Source organism: Podarcis vaucheri, assembly GCF_965113315.1.
Source record: "Podarcis vaucheri genome assembly, chromosome: 4".
Classification (NCBI taxonomy): domain Eukaryota; kingdom Metazoa; phylum Chordata; class Lepidosauria; order Squamata; family Lacertidae; genus Podarcis; species Podarcis vaucheri.
The window spans coordinates 53,802,486-53,825,525 of record NC_138762.1 but is presented as its reverse complement, the minus strand read 5'-3'; the positions used below and the strand labels follow the sequence as shown (position 1 = coordinate 53,825,525).

At 41.9% G+C, this 23,040-nt stretch overlaps 1 protein-coding gene and 1 long non-coding RNA gene across 6 annotated transcripts in view; one reads left to right on the top strand and one right to left on the bottom strand.

Moving 5' to 3' along the window:
• Positions 1–23,040, bottom strand: part of LOC309531359 — a 90,626-nt gene that overhangs the window by 32,965 nt on the left and 34,621 nt on the right. The gene's annotated exons all lie outside the window — the stretch shown is intronic.
• Positions 1–23,040, top strand: part of GRIK1 (glutamate ionotropic receptor kainate type subunit 1) — a 165,705-nt gene that overhangs the window by 130,414 nt on the left and 12,251 nt on the right. For all 4 annotated transcript variants that reach the window (XM_082220734.1, XM_082220736.1, XM_082220735.1 and 1 more), the window contains 5 exons: positions 738–851; positions 1,340–1,543; positions 2,498–2,721; positions 14,397–14,515; positions 20,511–20,728. In XM_082220734.1, coding sequence (XP_082076860.1) covers positions 738–851; positions 1,340–1,543; positions 2,498–2,721; positions 14,397–14,515; positions 20,511–20,728 — 879 coding nt within the window. The remainder of the gene's footprint in view (positions 1–737; positions 852–1,339; positions 1,544–2,497; positions 2,722–14,396; positions 14,516–20,510; positions 20,729–23,040) is intronic.

Genomic DNA, 23,040 nt, shown 5'->3' with positions numbered 1-23,040 from the left:
TGAAATAAGAAATCTGCCTCCTGAATACCTAGGCCTAAAGCACCTAAAAGTCGTCTTGTTACAAAATGCTCTTGGGTTTGGAAAAAAGGCCAAGGCCAGATTTCCCTACCTCTTTTGTTTTAATTTTCTGAGCTATCACTGATCAGTGGGTCATTTTATTGGTTCTGTCATATACAATAGTCACAAAGTAACTAAAATAAATCTGTACCTTCAGCAGGTTTCAACAGAAGAGAAGGGCCAGTGAATATAGCAGCCTATTTCAGCATATTCTATAAACTGATGGATTAGAAAGGAAAGGTTTTCTTACGTTTCCACTTCACCTTTACAAAAACAACCACCATGAACTAGACATTTAGAAGAGAAATCTAGGTGTTCCACAATGCAGGCTGGTTTGCTTAAACAAAACTATATATTTTTAATATTTTTATACATAACTAATGTAACAGTCTTGTGACTAGGCCATCTCAGCATACTTTTTAATGAGCAATGTGTTTCCCTCAACTAACAGTACTCATCATCCATCACTTATTATAGATCCGTTACTTTAAAATGCAGCTGGTCTGCTCCTTTAATATCCTATATAACTTGTTTGTTGCTCAATTGCTGTAAAGTACAGTATTGCCTAAAAAAAAATATTCCTGGGCAGAACTGTCAACTGCATTTTTTTATATGAATTATCCTTTCCTTAACACAATTAATGAAGGTTGGCAGCCATTTATGTAATTTGTTCTATGTAGATTGGGCTTTGGAACTCAAACAGTGGCCTTAATATGACTGACAGCAATAAAGACAGATCTACCAATATCACTGATTCGCTGGCGAACCGAACGCTCATAGTCACCACTATTTTGGTAAGTTTTGGCATGCGTTGTTGCTACACTTTGTGTATTATCTTTGGTTAATTCACGTTGCCTTACTAACCACTTACTTAATCACTACACATTTGTGTTCATTCATGAAAGGGATGGGTGTTTTCAGCCTCAAGAAGCTTTAGCAGGGGAACTTTCCCATCCTACCCTCTCCCTGCACACCCCATAAATCTGCTACAGAAGGTGAGGAGCAGCTAATAAATGCTATTAACAAACAAACAAACAAACAAACAAACCAACCAACCAGGGATCTTTGGGAAGCATGTCAGTTTCTTCACTAAAAATTTATACCAGACTTTTGGCTCTGCCATAGTTTTATGCTACTGTGCTATTCTTTATGTAGTATTTATTTTTCTTAAGTAGCCCATGTACAATTTTATCAAGCAATTAAACATTTCCTGTATTTTATCAATCACAGATGTACTTAAGAAGAATAATTTCTGAGACATGCCTTGTGTCTTTTCATGCAGGAAGATCCGTATGTCATGTACAAGAAATCTGACAAACCCCTTTATGGCAACGACAGATTTGAAGGGTACTGCTTGGATTTGTTGAAGGAGTTATCAAATATTTTAGGCTTCATCTATGAAGTGAAACTAGTGTCTGATGGGAAATACGGAGCCCAGAATGACAAAGGAGAATGGAATGGGATGGTCAAAGAACTCATCGATCACGTAAGATGGAATCATCTTCTTCATGCTTGTCAACCAGCAATAGCTGGATATATATATTTAAACTAGCAGGACACTCAGCCTTTTAAAAAATAATAATAGACAGAATAACCATTTGAGATGCAAGAAGAATTAGAATGGGAAAGTGTATACTGTACATACATATACTCAGGAAAGAGTATGGTTATCAGTTTCTGCATAAAAACATTTTTTTCCTACAAGAGCCAAATTTTCTTCCCCATGTGGTAAGCAGTTTAGCTGCATCTTATAAGAACTTTGAAGGCTTCGTGTCAACAGCCAAAGAAAGCTGGATAGATCACAAGGAAGTGGAAACTTATGACTAATTTTTCTCCATACACAGATTGGTCCAATGTATCTGTTTATCTTGCCACTTTGCTCCTCTAGGGTATAATCCCCAGCAGCTTTCTTTAGCAGCAGGGAGTCTTCAAAGTTCTTAACAAGCAGAGTCAGCCCATTTCTCATGTGGTGAGCACAATGCATAGTCTAGCTATTATGATATAGACATGGAGACGTCTAATATGTGCATCATTTCTATTGGAAGCATGGGTGGGCCTATTGTAGCCACAACCACATGATGCCAAGATTATCTGCAGTGGTACATTTGTATTTCCCACATGAAAGCTTTGCTGTGAAAGTGTCAGTCTGGAAGTCCAATGGAAAAAGGCTGTAACTGCTTTAATGCTTCTTCAAGGCATCACTGCACCACACACTCTGAATTATTACTATGAAATTAACATAGTCTGAATGATGCTATATTTCCTCCCCATTGAGCTTCAATGAGAAAGTTATTTTTCATTTAAATTTTATCAGTGCTTACAGTTATGAGCAAATGAATCTTATTTGTGTCAGCACGCTTGAGGAAAGTGGAGAAATAAAAAATGTGGGTACATTATTATTTTTTAAATGACAATATTATTTTCCAATTTTTGTCCTCAGAAAGCTGACCTGGCAGTTGCTCCTCTCACCATTACCTACGTAAGAGAGAAAGTCATTGACTTTTCCAAGCCCTTCATGACGCTGGGAATCAGTATTTTGTATCGGAAGCCCAATGGCACAAACCCTGGTGTTTTCTCCTTTCTAAACCCTCTTTCTCCTGATATTTGGATGTATGTCCTCCTAGCTTGCCTTGGAGTCAGTTGTGTGCTCTTTGTCATTGCAAGGTAAGTTGAAAGGTCATGTCTAACACTAAGCCACATTAATAACTCTTTTTCTATACATTGTACACTGACCACATACATTATTCTTGTCTCCAAAATAATAATCACATGATATTCTGTGCACTATTCTATACATAATATTGTGAACTCCAGAGCTTTATTATTGTAGAAACAGGAAACAGAAAAATTTGTAGAGCAGATGGGGTTTCCACAGTCAATTGGCATATTAAGAAAGGGTTAAAGGTAAAGGTAAAGGGACCCCTGACTGTTAGGTCTAGTTGCGGACGACTCTGGGGATGCAGAGCTCATCTCCCTTTACTGGCCGAGGGAGCCGGCATACAGCTTCCGGGTCATGTGGCCAGCATGACTAAGCCGCGTCTGGAAAACCAGAGCAGCGCATGGAAACGCCATTTACCTTCCCGCCGGAGTGGTACCTATTTATCTATTTGCACTGCATGCTTTCAAACTGCTAGGTTGGCAGGAGCAGGGACCGAGCAACAGGAGTTCACCCCGTCACAGTGATTCAAACCGCTGGCCTTCTGATCAGCAAGCCCTAGGCTCTGTGGTTTAACCCACAGCGCCACCCTGTAACCTAAGGGTTACTATTACCATATTAAGAAAAAAACAATACTATGTTTTTAAATGAACACTTAAAGCTCCTTTACATGGCATCACTGGCTAAAAATAGCCAGAGTTAACAAGAACAAAACAAGAATATGTGGGAGACAGGATGGGGACGACGACAGGGGGATGTACCTTTCTACTCCATACTAAACTGCAAAATTTCCCTTTGGTGCAAATATTTCTGCAACGTGGTAGCGTTGTCAACACTCTACTATATTAGCACTTGGCATCCCTCTACGCAGTGTGTATGGAGGTGGTGGGCTACCCAGACAACAAGACCCCCATCTCGGTCTCACGGATGTTAGCACTATGCATGAGGTTACTTATGATGGTGCAGTTGAGAATAGAAGGGCTTCACACTGTCTCTTGATTTGACAATGGCCAGGATACGCAACATGTCACATGCACTTGGGGAGGGACTGGCAACTAGATATACAGCTGGAGTTACTTTGTACTATAGTCTCTCTCGGCAAGGCATTTAACCAGCACTTTCCAAACTATAACTGAGGGAAACATGAGATGCTTTGGATTTTTTATTAGATATTTTCAGTGGTCTTCCCTCCCACTTCCTGAATCAACCCTCTGTGTCTTCTACAAAGCCTTTACTGAAGGTCAAGGCATCTTCGGCCTGGATAATGTGATGAAGCTTGTACAATCTACTTCCCCTGATTTTGAACATTTCCCTTCTCTCCCCCCCCCCTCACATCCCAGGCCTTTCTTGGGAGGGGGTGTCCCCTGACCACCAGAAGAGAGACTTTATGGTTGTGCAGCACAGCCCAAGATCAATAATGAATGGACATCATCGGGTCCATGCAGAGTTTGTATGAGGCCCAGGGCGGGAATCTTGTTCTTGGCATGACAGCGTAACTTCAGCAGACCAAACAGGACTCCCTGACTAGCTTAGTCCTCCAAGGCCCAGGGCAAGTGTACCTGGCTGCTGCCCGCCCCCCTCCATGAGCCTGCACATAACTAAACATTGTCTTGCTGAGGCACACTGTCACAAGCAGAGTGTTGGTTTGCAATTTCAGTTGCCACCTGAACTGTTTGTGCTCTCTAGAACATTTCCCAGACTCTTCCACAGTATGTGGGGATTCTGTAGCTGGCATACTGATGCAGAGAAGTTCTTTGCAAAGTAAAAAGTTTGGAAACTCCTAGGTTACATCATAGTACTGTGAATAAATCAATTTGGTTCAACCAAAGTGATTTTCAAAGTAGATATGCTATCAAACTGTACTTTTTAGGGTTGTTTCATACTTTAAAATGAACAGTTAGAGCAAAATATCCAAAAACCATATTCAACTTAGTTGTACGTGTGGCAGAGTGTGAAATTAATGGTCTGGTTTTCCATGCAAATCCTAAACAAGGCTGTTGCAAGTGCAGCCACTGTTTACAGTCATAAACTCTGGCAAACTCTGCTCACTGTACCATGAATAATAGACTTGACTCTGCATGGACCATGAGCTCATACATGACTAATAACAATCTGACCATCGTTGACAGATTTCTTTTGTCTTCTGTGTAATGAGCCAAGACTGAAACTAGCTCTAGTCTCTAAGAAAAAGATGGGTGAAAATAAGTAACCACCAACTTCCTCTCTCTTGGGCTTGATTCAGCAATGTCAACACAAGATGCTCTGAATGTATGCCAATCTCCAAACGTTGACATATCCGCCTAGTTGTAATAGATAGATATGAGCATTTTTTGTTATTATTACCAGCTTTCTCTTCTAGCAAAGTGTTTGTGTCCTCAACAGTTATCTGAGAAGCAGATACTTAGCAGTATTTTCCTAGCATGGAGATGAAATGATAAGAAAAGCTTCTGCCAGGCATGAGCTCTTTAGGACGCAGAAGTTCTAACAGAAAAGAAAGGTGGAATCTCTAGTGCTTCCTTCCCTTTCATATCAGGACAAAATGTTTAGATGCTTCTCCAGTTATTTGGAGAAGCTTTAAAGATAAATGTTAATAATAATAATAATAATAATAATAATAATAATAATAATAATAAAAAATTTTATTTATATCCCGCCCTCCCCAGCCGAAGCCGGGCTCAGGGCGGCTAACAACACTAAAAAAGTGCAACAATATAAAAACATCATAAGAATTAATTAAAATCAAAATTAATGGCAACCATAAACTAAAGTATTGTAAAGATTGCTGAAGGAGGGAGTCAGGCTGTGCCCTAACCAAAGGCCTGGTGGAACAGCTCTGTCTTGCAGGCCCTGCGGAAAGATGTCAAGTCCTGCAGGGCCCTTGTCTCTTGTGACAGAGCGTTCCACCAGGTTGGAGCCGCAGCCGAAAAAGCCCTGGCTCTAGTTGAGGCCAGCCTAACCTCTCTGTGGCCTGGGACCTTCAATATGTTTTTGTTAGAGGACCGTAAGTTCCTCTGTGGGGCATACCAGGAGAGGCGGTCCCGTAGATACGAGGGTCCTAGGCCGTATAGGGCTTTAAAGGTTAAAACCAGCACCTTAAACCTGATCCTGTACTCCACTGGGAGCCAGTGCAGCTGGTATAGCACCGGATGAATGTGATCCCGCAGCGAAGACCCCGTAAGGAGTCTCGCTGCGGCATTCTGCACCCGCTGGAGTTTCTGGGTCAGTCTCAAGGGCAGCCCCACGTAGAGCGAGTTACAATAATCCAGTCTGGAGGTGACCGTCGCGTGGATCACAGTGGCTAGGTCAGGGCGAGAGAGGTAAGGGGCCAACTGCTTAGCTTGGCGGAGATGAAAAAATGCCGCCTTTGTTATAGCTGCAATCTGCGCCTCCATAGAGAGGGAGGTATCGAAGATTACACCCAAACTCTTAACGGACGGTGCTGGCACTAATTGCACCCCCGCAAGAGATGGGAGTTGCCCCCTCAATCCCATATCGTCCCGTCCCAGCCAGAGGACCTCTGTCTTCGAAGGATTTAACTTCAACCGGCTCCCACGTAACCATCCAGCCACAGCTTCCAAGCATCTGATCAGTGTGTCTGGGGCCGAGTCAGGATGGCCATCCATCAACAGATAGAGTTGGGTGTCATCGGCATACTGATGGCAGCCCAGCCCAAAACTCCGGACAAGCTGGGCGAGGGGGCGCATAAAGATGTTAAAAAGCATCGGGGAGAGAATCGCACCCTGAGGCACTCCACACACCAAGGAGTGGCGGGATGACAGTTCCCCCCCAAGCGCCACCCTCTGTCCCCGACCAGAGAGAAACGAGCGCAGCCATTGAAGGACTGCGCCCTGGATCCCCACGTCGGCGAGGCGGTGGTCCAAAAGTTCGTGATCGACCATGTCGAAAGCTGCTGACAGATCTAGAAGAATCAGCAGCCCCGACCCGCCTCGATCCAGCTGTCTACGGAGATCATCTGTTAGGGCGACCAGAGCCGTCTCGGTCCCATGACCAGCGCAGAAGCCGGACTGGAATGGATCCAGAGCCGATGTTTCATCCAGAAACCTACCAAGCTGTTCAGCAACCGCTCTCTCAATCACCTTGCCCAGGAATGGAAGATTCGAAACTGGGCGGTAATTGGATAGATCTAAGGGATCTAATGATGTTTTCTTTAAGAGCGGACGCACCACTGCCTCCTTCAGTTCCCCTGGGAATGTCCCGGTGCCAAGGGACAAATTGATGATATCCCCCAGGGGGGCCTGCACCTCGTCTGGACATGCTCTAATCAGCCAAGACGGGCACGGGTCGAGAGGACAAGTGGTGGGCTTTCCAGCTCGGAGGAGTCTGTCCACATCGGCTGGGGATATCCGGTCAAAGTGGTCCAATACTGGACCCGAGGACAGTCGAGGGGCCTCCAGTTCTTTTATTGTATCCAAATTGGCAGGGAGGTCATGGCGGAGCGACAGGACCTTCTCCGCAAAAAAGCTCGCAAATGCCTCACAGCTATGTGTCGAATTGTTATTTAAATTTGGCTGTCCTTCGAGGGACATTAAAGACCGAATTATACTAAATAATTGTGCCGGGCGAGAGCTAGCGGATGCAATGGAGGCCGAGAAGTAGGACTTCTTGGCGGCCTTCACTGCCATCTCGTAGGTTTTCATAAAAACCCTATAAGATGTTCTTGAGGCTCCGTCACGGGCACTCCGCCATACTCGCTCTAGCCGTCTGAGGTCCCGCTTCATTTTCCGGAGCTCCTCAGTAAACCAGGGAGCCCAGTTTCTGCGGGGTCGCAGAGGGCGCTTAGGTGCGATCTCATTGATGGCTGCCAGGGGCTGGGTATTCCAGCCCTCAACAAGCTCAGTCAATGAGTCGCCAGGGGGAGAAAGGTCCCGCAAGGTTTGACGGAATCTATCAGGGTCCATCAGCCTCCGCGGGCGAGCCCAAATCGGCTCACCACCTAAGCAGGGTGGGGGTGGAACATCAATCCTGGCTTTCAGAGCATAGTGATCCGACCATGGCACCTTCATCGAAGGAGACAGGATCACATCTATACCGACGCCAAAGATCAGATCCAGCGTGTGGCCTGCTTGATGTGTGGGGCCCGAAACAAACTGGGAGAGCCCTAGTGTCGCCATAGAAGACACCAGGTCCAGAGCCTGTGAGGAGGGAGTGGCATCGGCATGGATGTTGAAGTCCCCCAATACCAATAGGTTAGGGAACTCCAAGGCCCAGCCGGCCACCGCCTCCAGCAGGCCTGACAGGGTGGCTGCTGGTGCGCTAGGTGGCCGGTACACCAGCCAGACAGCCAAGCTCACCTCGGAGCCCCACACTAGGCCAACACATTCAATGCCGGGGATCGATGGCGGTGGTAGAGCCCTGAAAGAACAGTCTTCCCGGATTAATAATGCCACCCCTCCCCCCCGGCCCACAGTCCGTGACTGGTGGAGGACGGAGAAACCCGGGGGCGCCATCTCTCGTAAGGTAACAGTTACCCCTTCGCGCACCCAGGTCTCCGTCACACAAGCCAGGTCAACCCCCTGCGAGATGATGAAATCTCGCAGGGTGGCGGTTTTGTTGCCTATAGACCTGGCATTGCACAACACCAGTGACGGAGGTGAGTAATCCTTTCTCACCCTACCCTCGTCTCTCGGGATGGGGCGCAGATTGGAAGGGGTACGAGCATATCCGTATCTCGATCCCCTTCGCCTATGCCATCTGCCCCCACCGCCATACCTCCCTCGCCCCTCCACAGTAGGAATCCCAGGCCTCATACTCGCCTCCATTTACAAAGTATAAAAGCAAACAAACAAACAAACAGAAAAAAAAACAATTACACCAAAGCAAAACCAATCCCCACCCCACTCAACAAACCATCCCACCCCAACCCAAAATAAAACAAAACAAAATAAAAATACATGGATAAAAAACCACCGTTTCTGGTGGTACAACAAAGTAAAAAATAAAAACACTTTTAGAACACTTTAAAATATATAACACGATTAAACATTTGCTGCCACAGCAGCAGTGTCCTTAGAGTTGTGATGGTGGTGAGTCTGGGGCCCGCTCCCAGGCCCAAGGTGGAGAATGGGCTTGCAGGGGGAGCGGTCCTCCCCAAGACTCACCGGCAGAGCGGCAGCAGCGATGTCCCGAGGCCTCCTTGGGGCCTTATATGCTGAGGTGGAGTCTGGGGCCCGCTCCCAGGCCCAAGGTGGAGAATGGGCTTGCAGGGGGAGCGGCCCTCCCCAAGACTCACCGGCAGAGCGGCAGCAGCGATCTTTTAACATTTTAGAATTTTCAACGGACAAGCGAAGTGTCCAGACAACAGGTCAGGGGGCTATGGATTGCTAACTAGAATCAAAAAACACCACACAGGGATCTCTGCAAGCTTATTTCTTTTTTTGTAATTTTTAAAATCAGTTTTCCAATATACCCCCAATAATAGCCAAATTATAACAATAACAATTAATTCCCTAAGACAACAGCTATAATTAATGATTTCCATTCAGGATTTTATAATATATAAATTTATAAAGCTTCAAGTGAGGAACTCAAACTATTATCTTTATTCTGCCCTTAATGGTGGCATACGAGGGGTTTTGCCAGGCAAAGTGCTTTTGCACTCAGCGCCTCTCTACCTCCCACATTCCATGCCAGACCCAAAGTCAGGTACCAAAACGAATTGCAAGTGAAGCCCATTCCCCCCTCCCCCGTCCCTGCGGGGAATTTTCAAGGATGATTTACCCTCTGTCATCTTTTTCACTCGTTGATGATCCCCCGCTGTCATGGGGGCTGCCTCCATTAAGGCAGGTGGGATCGGAAGCCTTCTGCAAACTTATTTCTGAGAATAATTAATTTTCTTCATTTAAAATTATATTTTCTTCTATTTTCAATATACCTCATTTTTATAATATGCTCACAGACATGCACACATGCACAAAGACACCCCTGAGAAGTTGTACTTGCTATTATTAGATTTCTTCTCAGTGCATCACCACAAGATCTCCAGGTGGGTTACAGCAATGCCAAAACACAATATTACAATCAGCTAAAACAATTTACAATCAAAAGAACCTAAAAACATCTTTTTCAGGTGTCAAAGGCTAGGGTTACGAGATATGTATTCAGCAAATAACTAAAGCTATATGATGAAAGTGCCAGAGCAACTTGATGGGGAGGTAATTCCAAACATTAGGGGCTGCCCAGAGTTTTCCCTTTTGCAGACTGCCATCACCCTGACCTTCTAAGGGTGATGGAGCTCCCAACAGATCTCCCATCACTGATCTTAACACCTAAGAGGGTCTGTATGGAAGGCTGTCTTTCAAATACGTAGCTAGCTATACTCATATACGAACTGCTTTTTGAAAAACATCTCAATTACCCCTTTGCGTATGGCCTCACCAACCTCTTCAGTAGTGAACAATGGGCAGTGGGGTTGAACCACTCACCTGAACTCTCTCTGGCTGAGTCGCTGCAGAACACCAGGGGGAGAGGAAGAGAAGGGAGGCAGGCAGGCGAGGTCAGCATGGTGCAAACACACCAGCGGTGCCAATCCAGTGCTCTGGCCTGTCTCTAGGCCAACCTTACTGCTGCCTCCACCTCTTTGGGTCAGTATGCAGCAGCAACTCAGCTGGAAGGAGGTAAAATGAGCAGCACAGCCCCACTATGTTCTCTGCTGCTGCCCTGTATAGAGAAATGGAATCCATAGAAGTGTTTTCAGAACTGTGAGCTATGATTTTAGACAAAAATAACTTTGGGATATATTATACTATGATTATCAGCACATGCTCACTTTGGGAGAAAAGATGGCTAAGGAGCTAAGATAACAGAACTCAAATTACATTTTTTTAAAAAAATGCTAGAACATTCTACTTATACTTCCAAATTGTTTTTTATCTTCCAAAGCTATGATTCTTTTTACCATTCATTGGTGATATCCGTTGTCATAGATTTTCTTGATCTTTTGTGTTCCAGATGTGAACTACTTTCCACATAAAATGCCTAAGCTATTACAGCAGTGCAATATAAATGGAAAAGTCTGTTTCTAATAATACAAAGCTTTTAGAAGCAAATTATATTGGGATTTTTCTGTGGGCCTTTCTCAGTCCAAGAAATGTGCCACTTTGGGTGACTGTATTTCTTGAAGTTTTCATTATGTTAAAGAAATCATTTTAACATAATATATTTGGAGTGTAGTTCAGTAATTCTAACTTGTTGTCCATTTTAAGAAGCCAGTATCTGAGCAACACAGTCACACTTTACTTTTTTGCAAACATCGCTATATTGCTTATGCAACCCTAGCACAAATGCTTTGCTTTTTAATACTGAATGCAGTATTAATAGGACATAAATGCACATATGTGGAGTGATAATTGGTTCTCTTCCTAGGGAGCCTATTGGTTGTGCCAGAATTGGAAAATTTTAGACATCATGCCTGCACTATTTATAGAATGGGGCATCTAGTGGTAGATTCGATTCTGCAAGAGGGTCCTGAAGTCTAAAGAAAGGAGGGGAGGTTATGTGATGTCCTGCAGCCTTGTGGGTGGTTTAACATATTGTTAATGCTGCTAAAGGATGTTATGTATGCATACTATTATGCCTAGCCGCAGCCACTGACTTCCGCCAAATTAGAATTTAATCCAATTTGATGTATTTCTTTCACAGCAGCCTCCTGCACAATATGTTAAGAGCCTCAGGCTTGCACTGAGGTGAACAGAGGAAGGTGAATTGGATTAGGTTTCAAATGCCAGTTGCTCTCAATATTTAAAGGGCATTTATGTCTTTTATTTATTTTTACATTTATCATAACTATATAACAGTGATTTCCTCACATCTTAAAAACAGCTAATACTACCTCAGATTGATCACTTTTAAAAAGGAAATAAAAGCTAGAAGCAGTGATAGTGACCGAGGACGCAAAAAAATATACTGTACTTTTTGCTGGATATATCAGTCTGAAACAATTTTGTTGAATGTTTTCCTATGGTTGATGGAACATGCATTCAGTAAATCTAACTGAATCAATGTCAGTTCCTAATTGAACTGAACTTGACCTGCAACCAAGCCAATGAGGTTTTACCCAATGTCAGTAGGTCTGCCTTCTGCTTCCTGTAGGACAGCCCTGCAGTTGACAGGAAATGCAATAGAGTATGCCACATAACATAATTTGCCTTGAATCCCAACTTGGAAGAAAGACAGAATAATAATAATATTAATAATAATTGGAGTGCATCTTTATCTTCAAGGTCTGAAGGAAGTTGCTCCTACTCAGCATTATGGGTTATATTTCATGATAGTCCTACTCAGAGAAGACCCACGGAAGTTAATTGACATGACTAACTTAAGTTCATCAATTTCAATGGATCTGCTTTGAGTAGGAGTTAGTTGAATACAACCCTGCAGTTTTTTTAAAAAAAGAATTTTTAAAAAAGAAACCAGCTTCCTGTACTCAGTGGAAGTCCTTCATGGCTGTAATTCAGCATACAGATTTACTTCTATTTGACGGACAAGTTTTAGGTCCGTCCATCCATCCATATTTTGTTCCATAGATTCCAGATGGAGCACATAAACTGCTTTTCTACAAGGGAGCAAATCATACTAAGGTTATCTAGAGGGTTAAGCAATAGTGTGGGCAGGAGGTGACACAGATTATAGACCAATTTAGACCAGGTTTTTGAATTCAGTTGGACTTAACTATTTCCCCAGCTCTTTCCCCCAGTGCATGTTGTCTGCCATAATCGTTTGCTCTCGAGAGACCTCCATACTGTGCTAGTATTGTCCATTGCTGTCATTTTGAGTATAATAAGCATGCAGTGGGGGAGCCAACAATAAGTAGGCAATGGATAGCAAGGGACAGCAGGTAGGTCAGCTCATTTAAAACTGTCATATGAGCAGGTGTAACTCTTGTCTTGAGGGCAGATAGAGCTCTGATGCTCAATTAGACTCAATGCTGCTATTCTTGTGCTTTAAATATGAGAACTTGGGTTTTTTAATGGGACTTTATATAATGCATGTATTTTTTTTCTTGAAGCTATATTCTGCATCTTGTGTTACAGTTTTTTTTAATTATCTATTGTACCAATAATGATGATGTTATTTAACTAACAGCATCCTAAACTAAAAACTGTTTCAATTAGTGCCTTCATTATTATCAGTGTTCATTGCTTCAAGCCTAGCACAGCACTCTAGTTGCAAGAGTGCATAAATTCAAAGCTTAATTATATTGTTAAAACAGCAATTAAAATGTACTGGCATGACATTGTCAATTAAAGCCATATTCATAAACATCACAATAAAAGTATGCCCTACAGCTGTGATAATCAGCAACAGGCAGGATTCTGTGGCTAGGACAGTCTTAAAATAATTTTGTGAAGTATAGATCACAAAAGAATAGTGTCCATTTTCTGCAAGAACTGAGGGTATCCGTTTGCAAAAGGGTAATTTATAATTTCTTCCATTGACCCATATAATACTTGAGCACAAGAACTTCACAATATCAACCATTTTTATTATTAGCCATTTCATTTCTAGAAACACATGTCATAGATCAGCAAGTAGAAACAGATTTTTTATATATATTTTTGCGTAGGAATGCAAAACATAGATACAGTGGTACCTCGGGTTACATACGCTTCAGGTTACAGACTCCGCTAACCCAGAAATAATACCTCGGGTTAAGAACTTTGCTTCAGGATGAGAACAGAAATCGCGCAGCAGTGGCGCAGCAGCAGCGGGAGGCCCCATTAGCTAAAGTGGTGCTTCAGGTTAAGAACAGTTTCAGGTTAAAAACGGACCTCCGGAACGAATTAAGTACGTAGCCAGAGGTACCACTGTACAAGAGTTAGGAAGAGCCTTGCATCTGGCACCGCTGGGATATATGTGTGAAGCTCCTGCATAATGAGAAGATGAGAAGAGTACCTGTAAACACGAAAGGGGTGTGTGTGGTGGGCCATGTCCAATTATGAATCCACGCCATGTACTCAAATGTTCGGAAATATTTCACCCCTTTCACAATGTATGCATGTGGTCAGCATAATCCTGGTATTCACAACTGCAGTATGAAGCGTGAATTGACCCTAATTTGTGGCGCCACAAATATACACATCTGAATAGTGAACTGGATGGAAATGATCCGAACATTTATGTGGATCAATTCCTTTTCCAGAAATCAAGCTGTTCAGGCTGAAGTCCTGTAACACTTACTTGGGATCAAGTCCCACTGAACTTGAGGCTTACTTCTGGGTAGGCATGCATGCGGTTGCACTGCCTGCCTGGAGAAAGCTGAGAGCAAACTGGAGTGCATTTGGCAAGAACACATCTGAAGCAACAGTCTTCTCTGCATCACAAAGAATCTTCAAAACTATAGTTCAAGGGTCACCTGGAAAGCAAGTATTTGGAAGCAGTTTCCCTTCTCTTTGCAGAGTGTGCTGGGCTTATTAGAATCAAAGTACAATTATAGTTAAGGCATGTGACTGACTCTGGTGCTCTAAAACCTGCCTGCTGCATTGCCAAGCTGCCTTGGAACTTCTATGCTGTGGCTGTACATTTATGAATATGGCCTTAATTTTCTTCTCTTTTGTTTTCCTCATTAATCTTTGCATTTTGTGCATTGTTCAGCAGGTTTGCTGGTGCTGTCTGTATTTTTTTTTTTAATCTGATGTTTACAAACTGTTTCTGTTAACTACCACAGGTTTACACCCTATGAGTGGTATAACCCCCACCCGTGCAACCCTGACTCAGATGTGGTGGAAAACAATTTTACTTTACTTAATAGTTTCTGGTTTGGAGTTGGAGCTCTCATGCAGCAAGGTACACCGGTTACACCTCATTACTGCACACATCCCACAGTCTGCTCAAGAGCTTCTGTGCTGGTAAACTCCACCATTTGTAGCTCTAGCATATACTGTAAAACCTGATCTAGACAAGAGACATGCCACAACATTATATATATTAACAATTAAAAAGGGGGTCCGGGGAAGAAATTAAAACTTTTAAAATCCAAAGTAAATCTACTGAAGGAAAGCATGCAATAAAATGCAAAGTTTGTTTTTTATATCACATGGTTGTACTTTGATAGGCAAAATCTAAGGAGCAAGATGGCTTTGGTGTTGTTTTCACTGAAAGTAGTAATCTATATGAATCAAACTACAGAAGAAAATAATTTTTAATTAGACTTCATGCCATTATAAAACACTGATAAGGCAAGGTGGTTTGTTTTTTTTAAGGGCCACAATACATTTTGTGGGAATCATTATTTCATGAGCATTTGTCAAACTTCTATTGCTTAAAAATCCCCAAACTTAATTAATCACTTTTCTGCAGGTCTTTATGGTTTTGCCTCTTGTAAATGCATCCAGCCTTTGACACCCACAACGTCCTAACAGCTGTTGATTCTGGAAACTGCACAGAGATGCTCATTTTACAATGAAAGGAAATGAGGTGCTATAGACGTGAAGAATCAGCGGTGCATATACTAACCATGTGTGTATATGATGTGTTCATTCTGAGGCCCCCATTAATAGGCTTTTGCCTCTATGTGAGGTGCGTGTTCAGAATATATGTTTAATCATTGTGAACCCCCTCAAAAAACCACACACTGAGAAAATCATGAGAATAGTGAAATATTTTAATAAAGGCATGCAAGTGAAAACACCCCTAGACCCACTCAAAGAACAATTAATATGAGGAATAACAAATTGGGGTTGAGTAGAAATCAAACATCACAATTTCATAAGCCTGATTTTCTAACACCAGTGGAAATTTGGCCATTGATTTTGTTCCCTGTAGTATATTAGGCATTTATTGGGCTAAGTGGGAAGGTGGGCAGATGTCAAGCACAGAATAGAATGGATTCTATCCAAGATGAATTGAAAAATCAGCTTCTTGTCCCAGTTTGTCAGTAAAACACAGACTAAGGTTTTACAGTATTGGACAGGTCTATAGTTGTGAATGCTTTGTGTGTGCAAGTGCCCAAATACGTTGTGTTCTGAATGGCCTTCCATTTTTGGAGTTTACCATCATCCACAGCAAACTGTGGGATGCCGTGCCTACTAGTTACCACTACCTTGGGTACATGACAGTCAGCCCCAACCAGACTCTGCTTGTCTTTGAAGAAGCTTTAAAAGCAAAAAACCAAAATTGTAAGTTGAAGCAAATGTTTCCATGTACAAACTTGTGGTACGTGTGGACTGTAAGTGCACCATCATTAACATGTAGAGTCTGAACAAGAGATGAATGGTTGCTAACCTCTGCATCTATTGTTATGCTCTTTCTTGTTAACAGAAGCTGCTTGTTGTGCTTGATTGGAAGCCACTGGTTTATTACATTTTAAAATGTGATGATCAGACTTTCTCTTTTCTACAGAGCGTGAGCAAAGTCTGGATCAGGATTGGCTGTCATGTCTGCCATAAAAAGGCACTAGAGAGTCTTCAGCAAGTATTGTCTGACTCTGGTTCTTAATAATAGCATTATTTTCTCACACCTCTTATTTAAGTTCTCTGTACAAATACAGCATATTTTCTTTGAAAGGTTATCAAAATACTTGGCTAATTAATTGATGTATAGGTCATGGCTCCCACCTTACTAGCCTATTTAATGACAGTGAAAATCCTCTGAAATGAGTACATCGTGCTGCTTTGAAGAGCAATATCTTATGAATGAAATAAGGCTAAGGCTGCAATCCCATGTCCATTTATCTCCCTAAACTCAATGACACTCTTCTTTTAGACACATATAGTATTTTAGTGTCATAACACAAGCCTGTGCTTGGTAACAAAATTGCAATAATAATAGCAATAGTAATAATAATAAAAGAATAAAAAAAGAACTCCATAGGGCTTACGCAAGAAAAAAACCAACCCATGAATGTGATCAGGTTGTTAAGCATATTCTGAATCTTAGGTCCCCTGAAGAAAACCTTCTGATCCAGCAATTTTCTGTATGTGCCACAACTCTGATGCACATATAGAACTCCTAATTCACAGGTGTTTTAGCTCATGCACTTCACTGGGATGAATGGGGCAACAATAAAGCTCTACACTTACAGGTCTGCTCCCCTCAAAAAGATTACTAGGGGAAATTGCACATAGAAGAGCTTCATGTGCGCATCAGAGCTTGCCTGAGGATCTGGACTGAGGCAAAAGACAGCAATGATTTCTCTTGAATATCTTGTAAAAAGATCTGTATGCTACCCAAGTAGGTCTAAAGGTGTTCATTCTTTAGCTGTGCTGAATCAGCAATCAAAATTTGTAAGTCATCATGGTCCTGTGAGCCAACTGCTTGCCTTCAGCTTCTTACTTGCTTAAGGCAGTTGCTGATGGTGTCCACTGACACTTTACAAGCTCAGCAATTTTCAACCTAACCAAATCTAAAAGAGGTAAAATGCAGACCTTCTGTTTTCACTCAAGCAACTGAGTTTCCTTATGATAGCAAATCAGAGGAAAGAGAAATTAGAATTAGCTAGAGGTTGAAACCTTTCAAAACTTCCCAGTGTTTTATTGTGGAACACCTATCTAGGAAGCCAATTTTCTAGATTATTCTTCCAAGTTGCAATGGTTTCTGAAATGTAGGTAGCCATTATTACCATCTATATTCATTAAAATGTGGCATTACATCAGTGTCTACATAATTTATATTCCTTTGCTGAGCTTTTAGTAAATAATGTTTTCATGAAGAACTGAATCAGCACTCTTTGCAGCTGCCTCTTGCGCTGGTTTAGATCAGCTGCAGATCAAATCTAAGGGCATCACCCCTGGAAGAGTTGGTGTGTGTAAAAATAAATTGTATTGTTGGAGTGCCAGGAAAAGAATTATAGTGGAGATAAAGATACTGGTTTTAAAAATAGCATTTCTGAGATTAATAGGAAGCTTTGGCTGCAATCCTACATCTACTCACTGGAAGGTAAGTCATGTTAAATTCAGGAAGGACTTGCTTCTGAGTAACGAGGAGTACAATCCCATTAAACAGACACTATCCAGCTCTTACTGTAGACAACTAGTGACCCTGGGCTGAGATGATCATTCATATCCAAAACAAAATAAACAAATCCATTTAGTTTAGTGGTACTGGGTTGAGTATTGCACTTTAGCTGCATATCTGCACTGGGTGCACACATGGAAGATGGCCTCTATGTGCAGATCTTTGCTGGATCAGGCTGTTAATTTTTAAGCAGCTCTGCATGTGCCATAAATATGCAGATCCCAATCCAAAACCCAAGCAATATGTCAGATTACCAATCTCATTTACAAAGAAACGTGTGTTTGGCAAGTATTCCCCATAAAATGGAAGTTATCGTTCCATGTATGTACATAGAATACAACACAAAATGAAAGAATAGAATCAGAGGCACCCACTTAACTCTAAGTAACTGGAGGAAATTCCCATCAATTACGCTCAAAATGCCTACATCAACATGCTTGGAGCCTTGACTCATTCTTAGCACAGACATATTGATATAAAGAGAAGTTTTATTTTTCAGCTATCATTTGGAAAATGATGGTCCTTTTTCAGCCATACAGTTTATAAACTAATAAATTTGCCAAGGCCATCGATCTTTTGTATTCATCTCACATAATTGTCTTAGAAGGCACAGCACCTCAGTGCCAAAAAATGTTTGCTGAACAAATTGTATCAAGTGTTTAGTATCCAGCTCAAAATTTGACCACATGCTGATGTATGCTTTAGTCCAATAAGCATTTAAGCATGTACTTTGACTCAACTGTAAATTCAGTAGGAGCAGAGACTTGCAGTTGAAGAGAAGATACACAAATGTGATTTCCCAGCTGAAACTAAACAGATGAGCATACAGACCCTGCCCGGTTCCTTGTTCTCTCCCTTGTTGCTACATCCCCCTCCTATACCTGGTGAAAATTAGCAAAGCTCTCTACTGGCTGGTTCCCAAAATGGGGAGCCACACTAGATGCGATGTTAACTGTGTTGATGAACTTGGTGTGCTCAGTTTCTATTATGCAAATACAGGGTCAACCCAAACATGAGGAGAAATGAGACAACTGTTTTGGGCTGCGGTCATAGGGAAGCAGTGAACTGTCCCAATCCCAAGTGCCCCCAACTCATCTCATTATTGGCCAGTGGTCCTGCTGTCGCTGCTGCCAACACCGCTAGATGCCTGTCTGCCCCCTAACAAGATAAGGGTCTCAGCCACCCACTCCACAGTGGGGAAAAGCATTGGAAAAACATTAAGTAACTTAAAAGCATCTTTTGAAAAGTTTCTAAGTTTAAACAGCCTCTCTCCTGGACACTTTTGACCCTTCCACATAGCAAGGCACTGAGCCAGGGAGCTGGAGGAAAGAGGGAGGCAGATAAACCTCCCTCTAGTGATGATGCTGCTAATGCATTTTTCGGAGAAGAACACAGGGGGAAGAAGACATGTAAAGAGCAGGAAGAAGAGCACCATCGCTGCTGCTGCAAAGAGGAGGATGGGAGGGTGAGAAGAGGTGGCGTGGCAGCAATATTTCTGCCTGCTTCAGGTGGCACAATCCCTTGTTCCAGCCCTCTATAATAGCTGCTACAAGGAAGCCTGAGCCCACCTTGCACCCATGAGGTGGGAAAGTTTAACAATGTGTGCGAGTGGGAGCTTTTCTTGAAAGGTAATTAACTTCATGTCTACGTTTTGCCCAGAGGCTGAAGGGCACTTTGTTAATTTTCCCTGGATAAAGCAGGAATAGGAAGGGGAAGCAAGCAAGTACGCGAAAGGGAAAGGGAATGTGCAGGAGAGGGCCATGGAAACATCTTGAATCAGTATTTGATTTGCTAATATGCTTGTCTGTCAGCTCAGCCATGAAGAATAGACTGACTTCATGGTGCTTGAAGAAAACTTTTAATAATATTTCTGTCTTCCATGCATTGAAAGGCTATGCAGGGCAAATAGGGCTGATTCTGACATAACAGTTTGACCTGGCAGTGATGTTGAAGTGGTCCTGTGAGAATTTGTTAATTCTGAAGGGCCTAGATGTCAGCAGGCTCTCTAAAAATGGTTATATATATTTAATAGGATCATTTCATAAAGTCATCCAATGAGCACCAAATATTAAGTTGGAACCATTTTTACTGGGGCAGGGATGGTAAAATGGGTTCAAATTAATGCAATAAACATATAGATAGAACTAAATCTTTAATGTGCGGAAAGAATTTTACTTTCAACAATGAAATAACATGAAAATTATCCATTTACTGTCCTAAGCTTGCTGCATCGTGTGTTGCTTCATCGCAGTGTCCATTATGGCTTAGGGTTCTCACTTTTAACTGTCCCTAAGAGCTTAACTGTATATTTAAAAGACAATTTATGTGTTTCCCCCCTTTTTCCTCTTACCCATTAAAGCTCTGTAGCTGTTACTAAAGTAAACCTATTCCTCCATGTGATTTCGTGGTACCAAGCCATTACTGAGGTGGAAGGAAAATAATTCACATTAATATAAGTTCCCTGTTCCTAACCACATTTATTACAGTAATGTCAATGAAACTTACATCTGAGTGTGTTCAGCATCACAGCCCAATTATGTTACTGGGAACAGCAATTTAGATATATTATTAATGACAAAGAATTTTGGGGGGTGAATTTGGAATTCAGACCCAAGGACATCCATGTGTTTATCATTTAGCATTCATACTTCTTTTTCAAAGTATGTTTCCTTGTTTAGTGTTAACTCTGTATGTCCGCGATTATTACATCAAATCATTGTAGTCTGTTGTTCATACTTTTAGCATGTTCCTAAACGTAAGTCCGTAGAACTAGTTTGACATTTATTTCACCCTATTGTAATACAAATGTTTTGATGGTGTTATATAGGATCTGAGCTCATGCCAAAAGCTCTTTCCACCAGAATAGTTGGAGGAATATGGTGGTTTTTCACCTTGATCATAATCTCATCCTACACTGCTAATTTGGCTGCCTTCTTGACTGTTGAGAGAATGGAATCCCCCATTGATTCTGCAGATGATCTGGCAAAGCAAACTAAGATAGAATACGGAGCTGTTAGAGATGGCTCAACTATGACCTTCTTTAAGGTAAGGTGGTGTTTGCATTATCAGGTGACAATTTTTCTTGAACTAGATGGTAAATGTGAATGGAGAAATCAAATGAACCTGAGATATTCATGTCGGAATAGCTGCGGGAAACTGTGTGTGACCTGCACTGTTCCATTGCCGAACTCAAAGATCTTTGCTCAAAGCCATACTGCTCAGTCTGCAAAGGAACCCTCCATTGCACAAGCAGCCCAAAATAGATTGGAGCCACCAGTAAGCCCTTCAGAACTCCAGCTCAGCATTTGGGAAACAGCCAAAACTTACTGCAGTAAAAGACAAATTGGGGGAAATGTGGCCAGTCAGTCTACAGAATCCCAAGTGATATATCACCAGTTGCCTTTACTTTGTGTTATTGGCAGAATTACACACAATATCAAATTGGCACTTATGTTGGGATAATTTGGACCAACTCTGGCAATTATCTATCTGAACTAGTTGGAAAGATGTACCACAACTAAGGAAATATAAACAAAATTACATAATTTCAAAACTATGTTATATAGATATAAACCAAATATATTTTAGACCTAGAGTATCAATGGTGATGAGGTAATAGTAGCAGCCCTTCCCACATTTCTTGGGAGGGGGCTTCCGAGAGGAGCTCTGCCAGAATTTTATGGTACCTGGGACACATGCCCAGGGACCATTGGTTTGCACCTTTAACTCATAAAATAAATCACGTCTTCAATTCTAACACATTTTATTCTGGAATAATCACATTAAATTTAATTTAGTTCACAGGGGCAGCTCTCAGTTTATCAGTTTCATACTCTGAGCCTGATTATGCCAACAAGCTATGAATATGGCAGAGCTTTATAAACAGCAGTTGGTAATCTCAGGGAGGAAACACCTGAGCAGATGCAGGTAATTATAGTTATCCACATCCCCACTGTGGGATCTAAGCATGGTGCACAGAGTCAAAGCTAACCTTTAAGAAGCTATCACTGTAAAGACGCTGTGACAGATTGACAAAGCTATGGGAATTTGGAAAGGAATGTGCTCCTGCTATCTCTGCTGTTTTCTGCGAACAGATTTCTATGGTTGCCATCATGACTTAATAAATGGCTGCTTTCAGTTACTGACCACACATTTACAAGTTCATGGTGAAACTGTGGGGTTGGGGTTCACAACCTTTATATTCTTGACTCTTCTAAAAACTAGCAATATCTAAGTGTACTAACACAGCTGCAAAAGTACAGTTAATGTCAAACTTCCTTGATACCCTTATTCATAAATAAAGCCTTCCTTGCTGCTTGGAAATGAGATTAATAAACTAACTGCATTAGTATTTAGTACTTTCTATTGTTATTCTGTTGGTGTTCTCCAAGCCTGACCCCCTCCTCTGGCAATCTGCACAAAAATTTGCTTGATGGTTGCCATTAATTTGATTTTAATTTGATTTAATTAATGTTATAATGAATGTTTTAGAATGTTGAACTATTTTTATTGTTGTTAGCCGCCCTGAGCCCGGCTTCGGCTGGGGAGGGCGGGATATAAATAAAATTTATTATTATTATTATTATTATTATTATTAAAATAAATAGAATTAAAGAATAGTTGTATTTTTAAACCATTTCCCCATTTTTTTCCTTATGAGAAATATGTACATTTCTCCTATATCATTTATAAACATGTTTTTGCTAAGATGGCTCTGGAAGCTACAGCCGAAATTTTTTTTTAATACTGTGCACACTTATAAATCATGCAACACAGAGAAGCTGAAATGCCACTATACAAGAAAGGCATTGACCCTCAGAAGCCCATACCAGGAAAGAGTTGTAGCAAAGCTTTCAGGGCATGACAAATATTGGAAGTGCCCTGAGATGGTGTCAGGCTTGGGCTGGCAGGCAATGAGGAGAGGGAGGAAGAGGGGGAGGCTGAAGTGCTGGAGCCAAGGCTGGAGGAAAGAAATCCTGTCTGGATGGAGAGGCAGGAATCCCAGCTCTCCTATGCTCTCCTCATGGAAGCTGCAGAGGACACCCAACAGATGCTAGGAGTAGATGAACAGGAGTCGGAAGAGTGCAGCCTTGTCACTTAAGACCTGGTCATGTCTCACAGGTGAGAACAGATTCACCCAGCCAGATACAATGTGGACTGTGATGCATGCAAAAAGCCTATACATTTGTGTGGCAGCGGAATGCCAACACAAACAACCAGGCCACTAAGGGAGAAAGGCAAAACACTTGCAATGTCAGTCAGTCAAATTTATTTGCTAAAAACCACTGGTCATAACAAAACATGCAATTGATTTAAAGTTAATTTCCAGAAATTGCCATGTGCCTGATGGCCACATG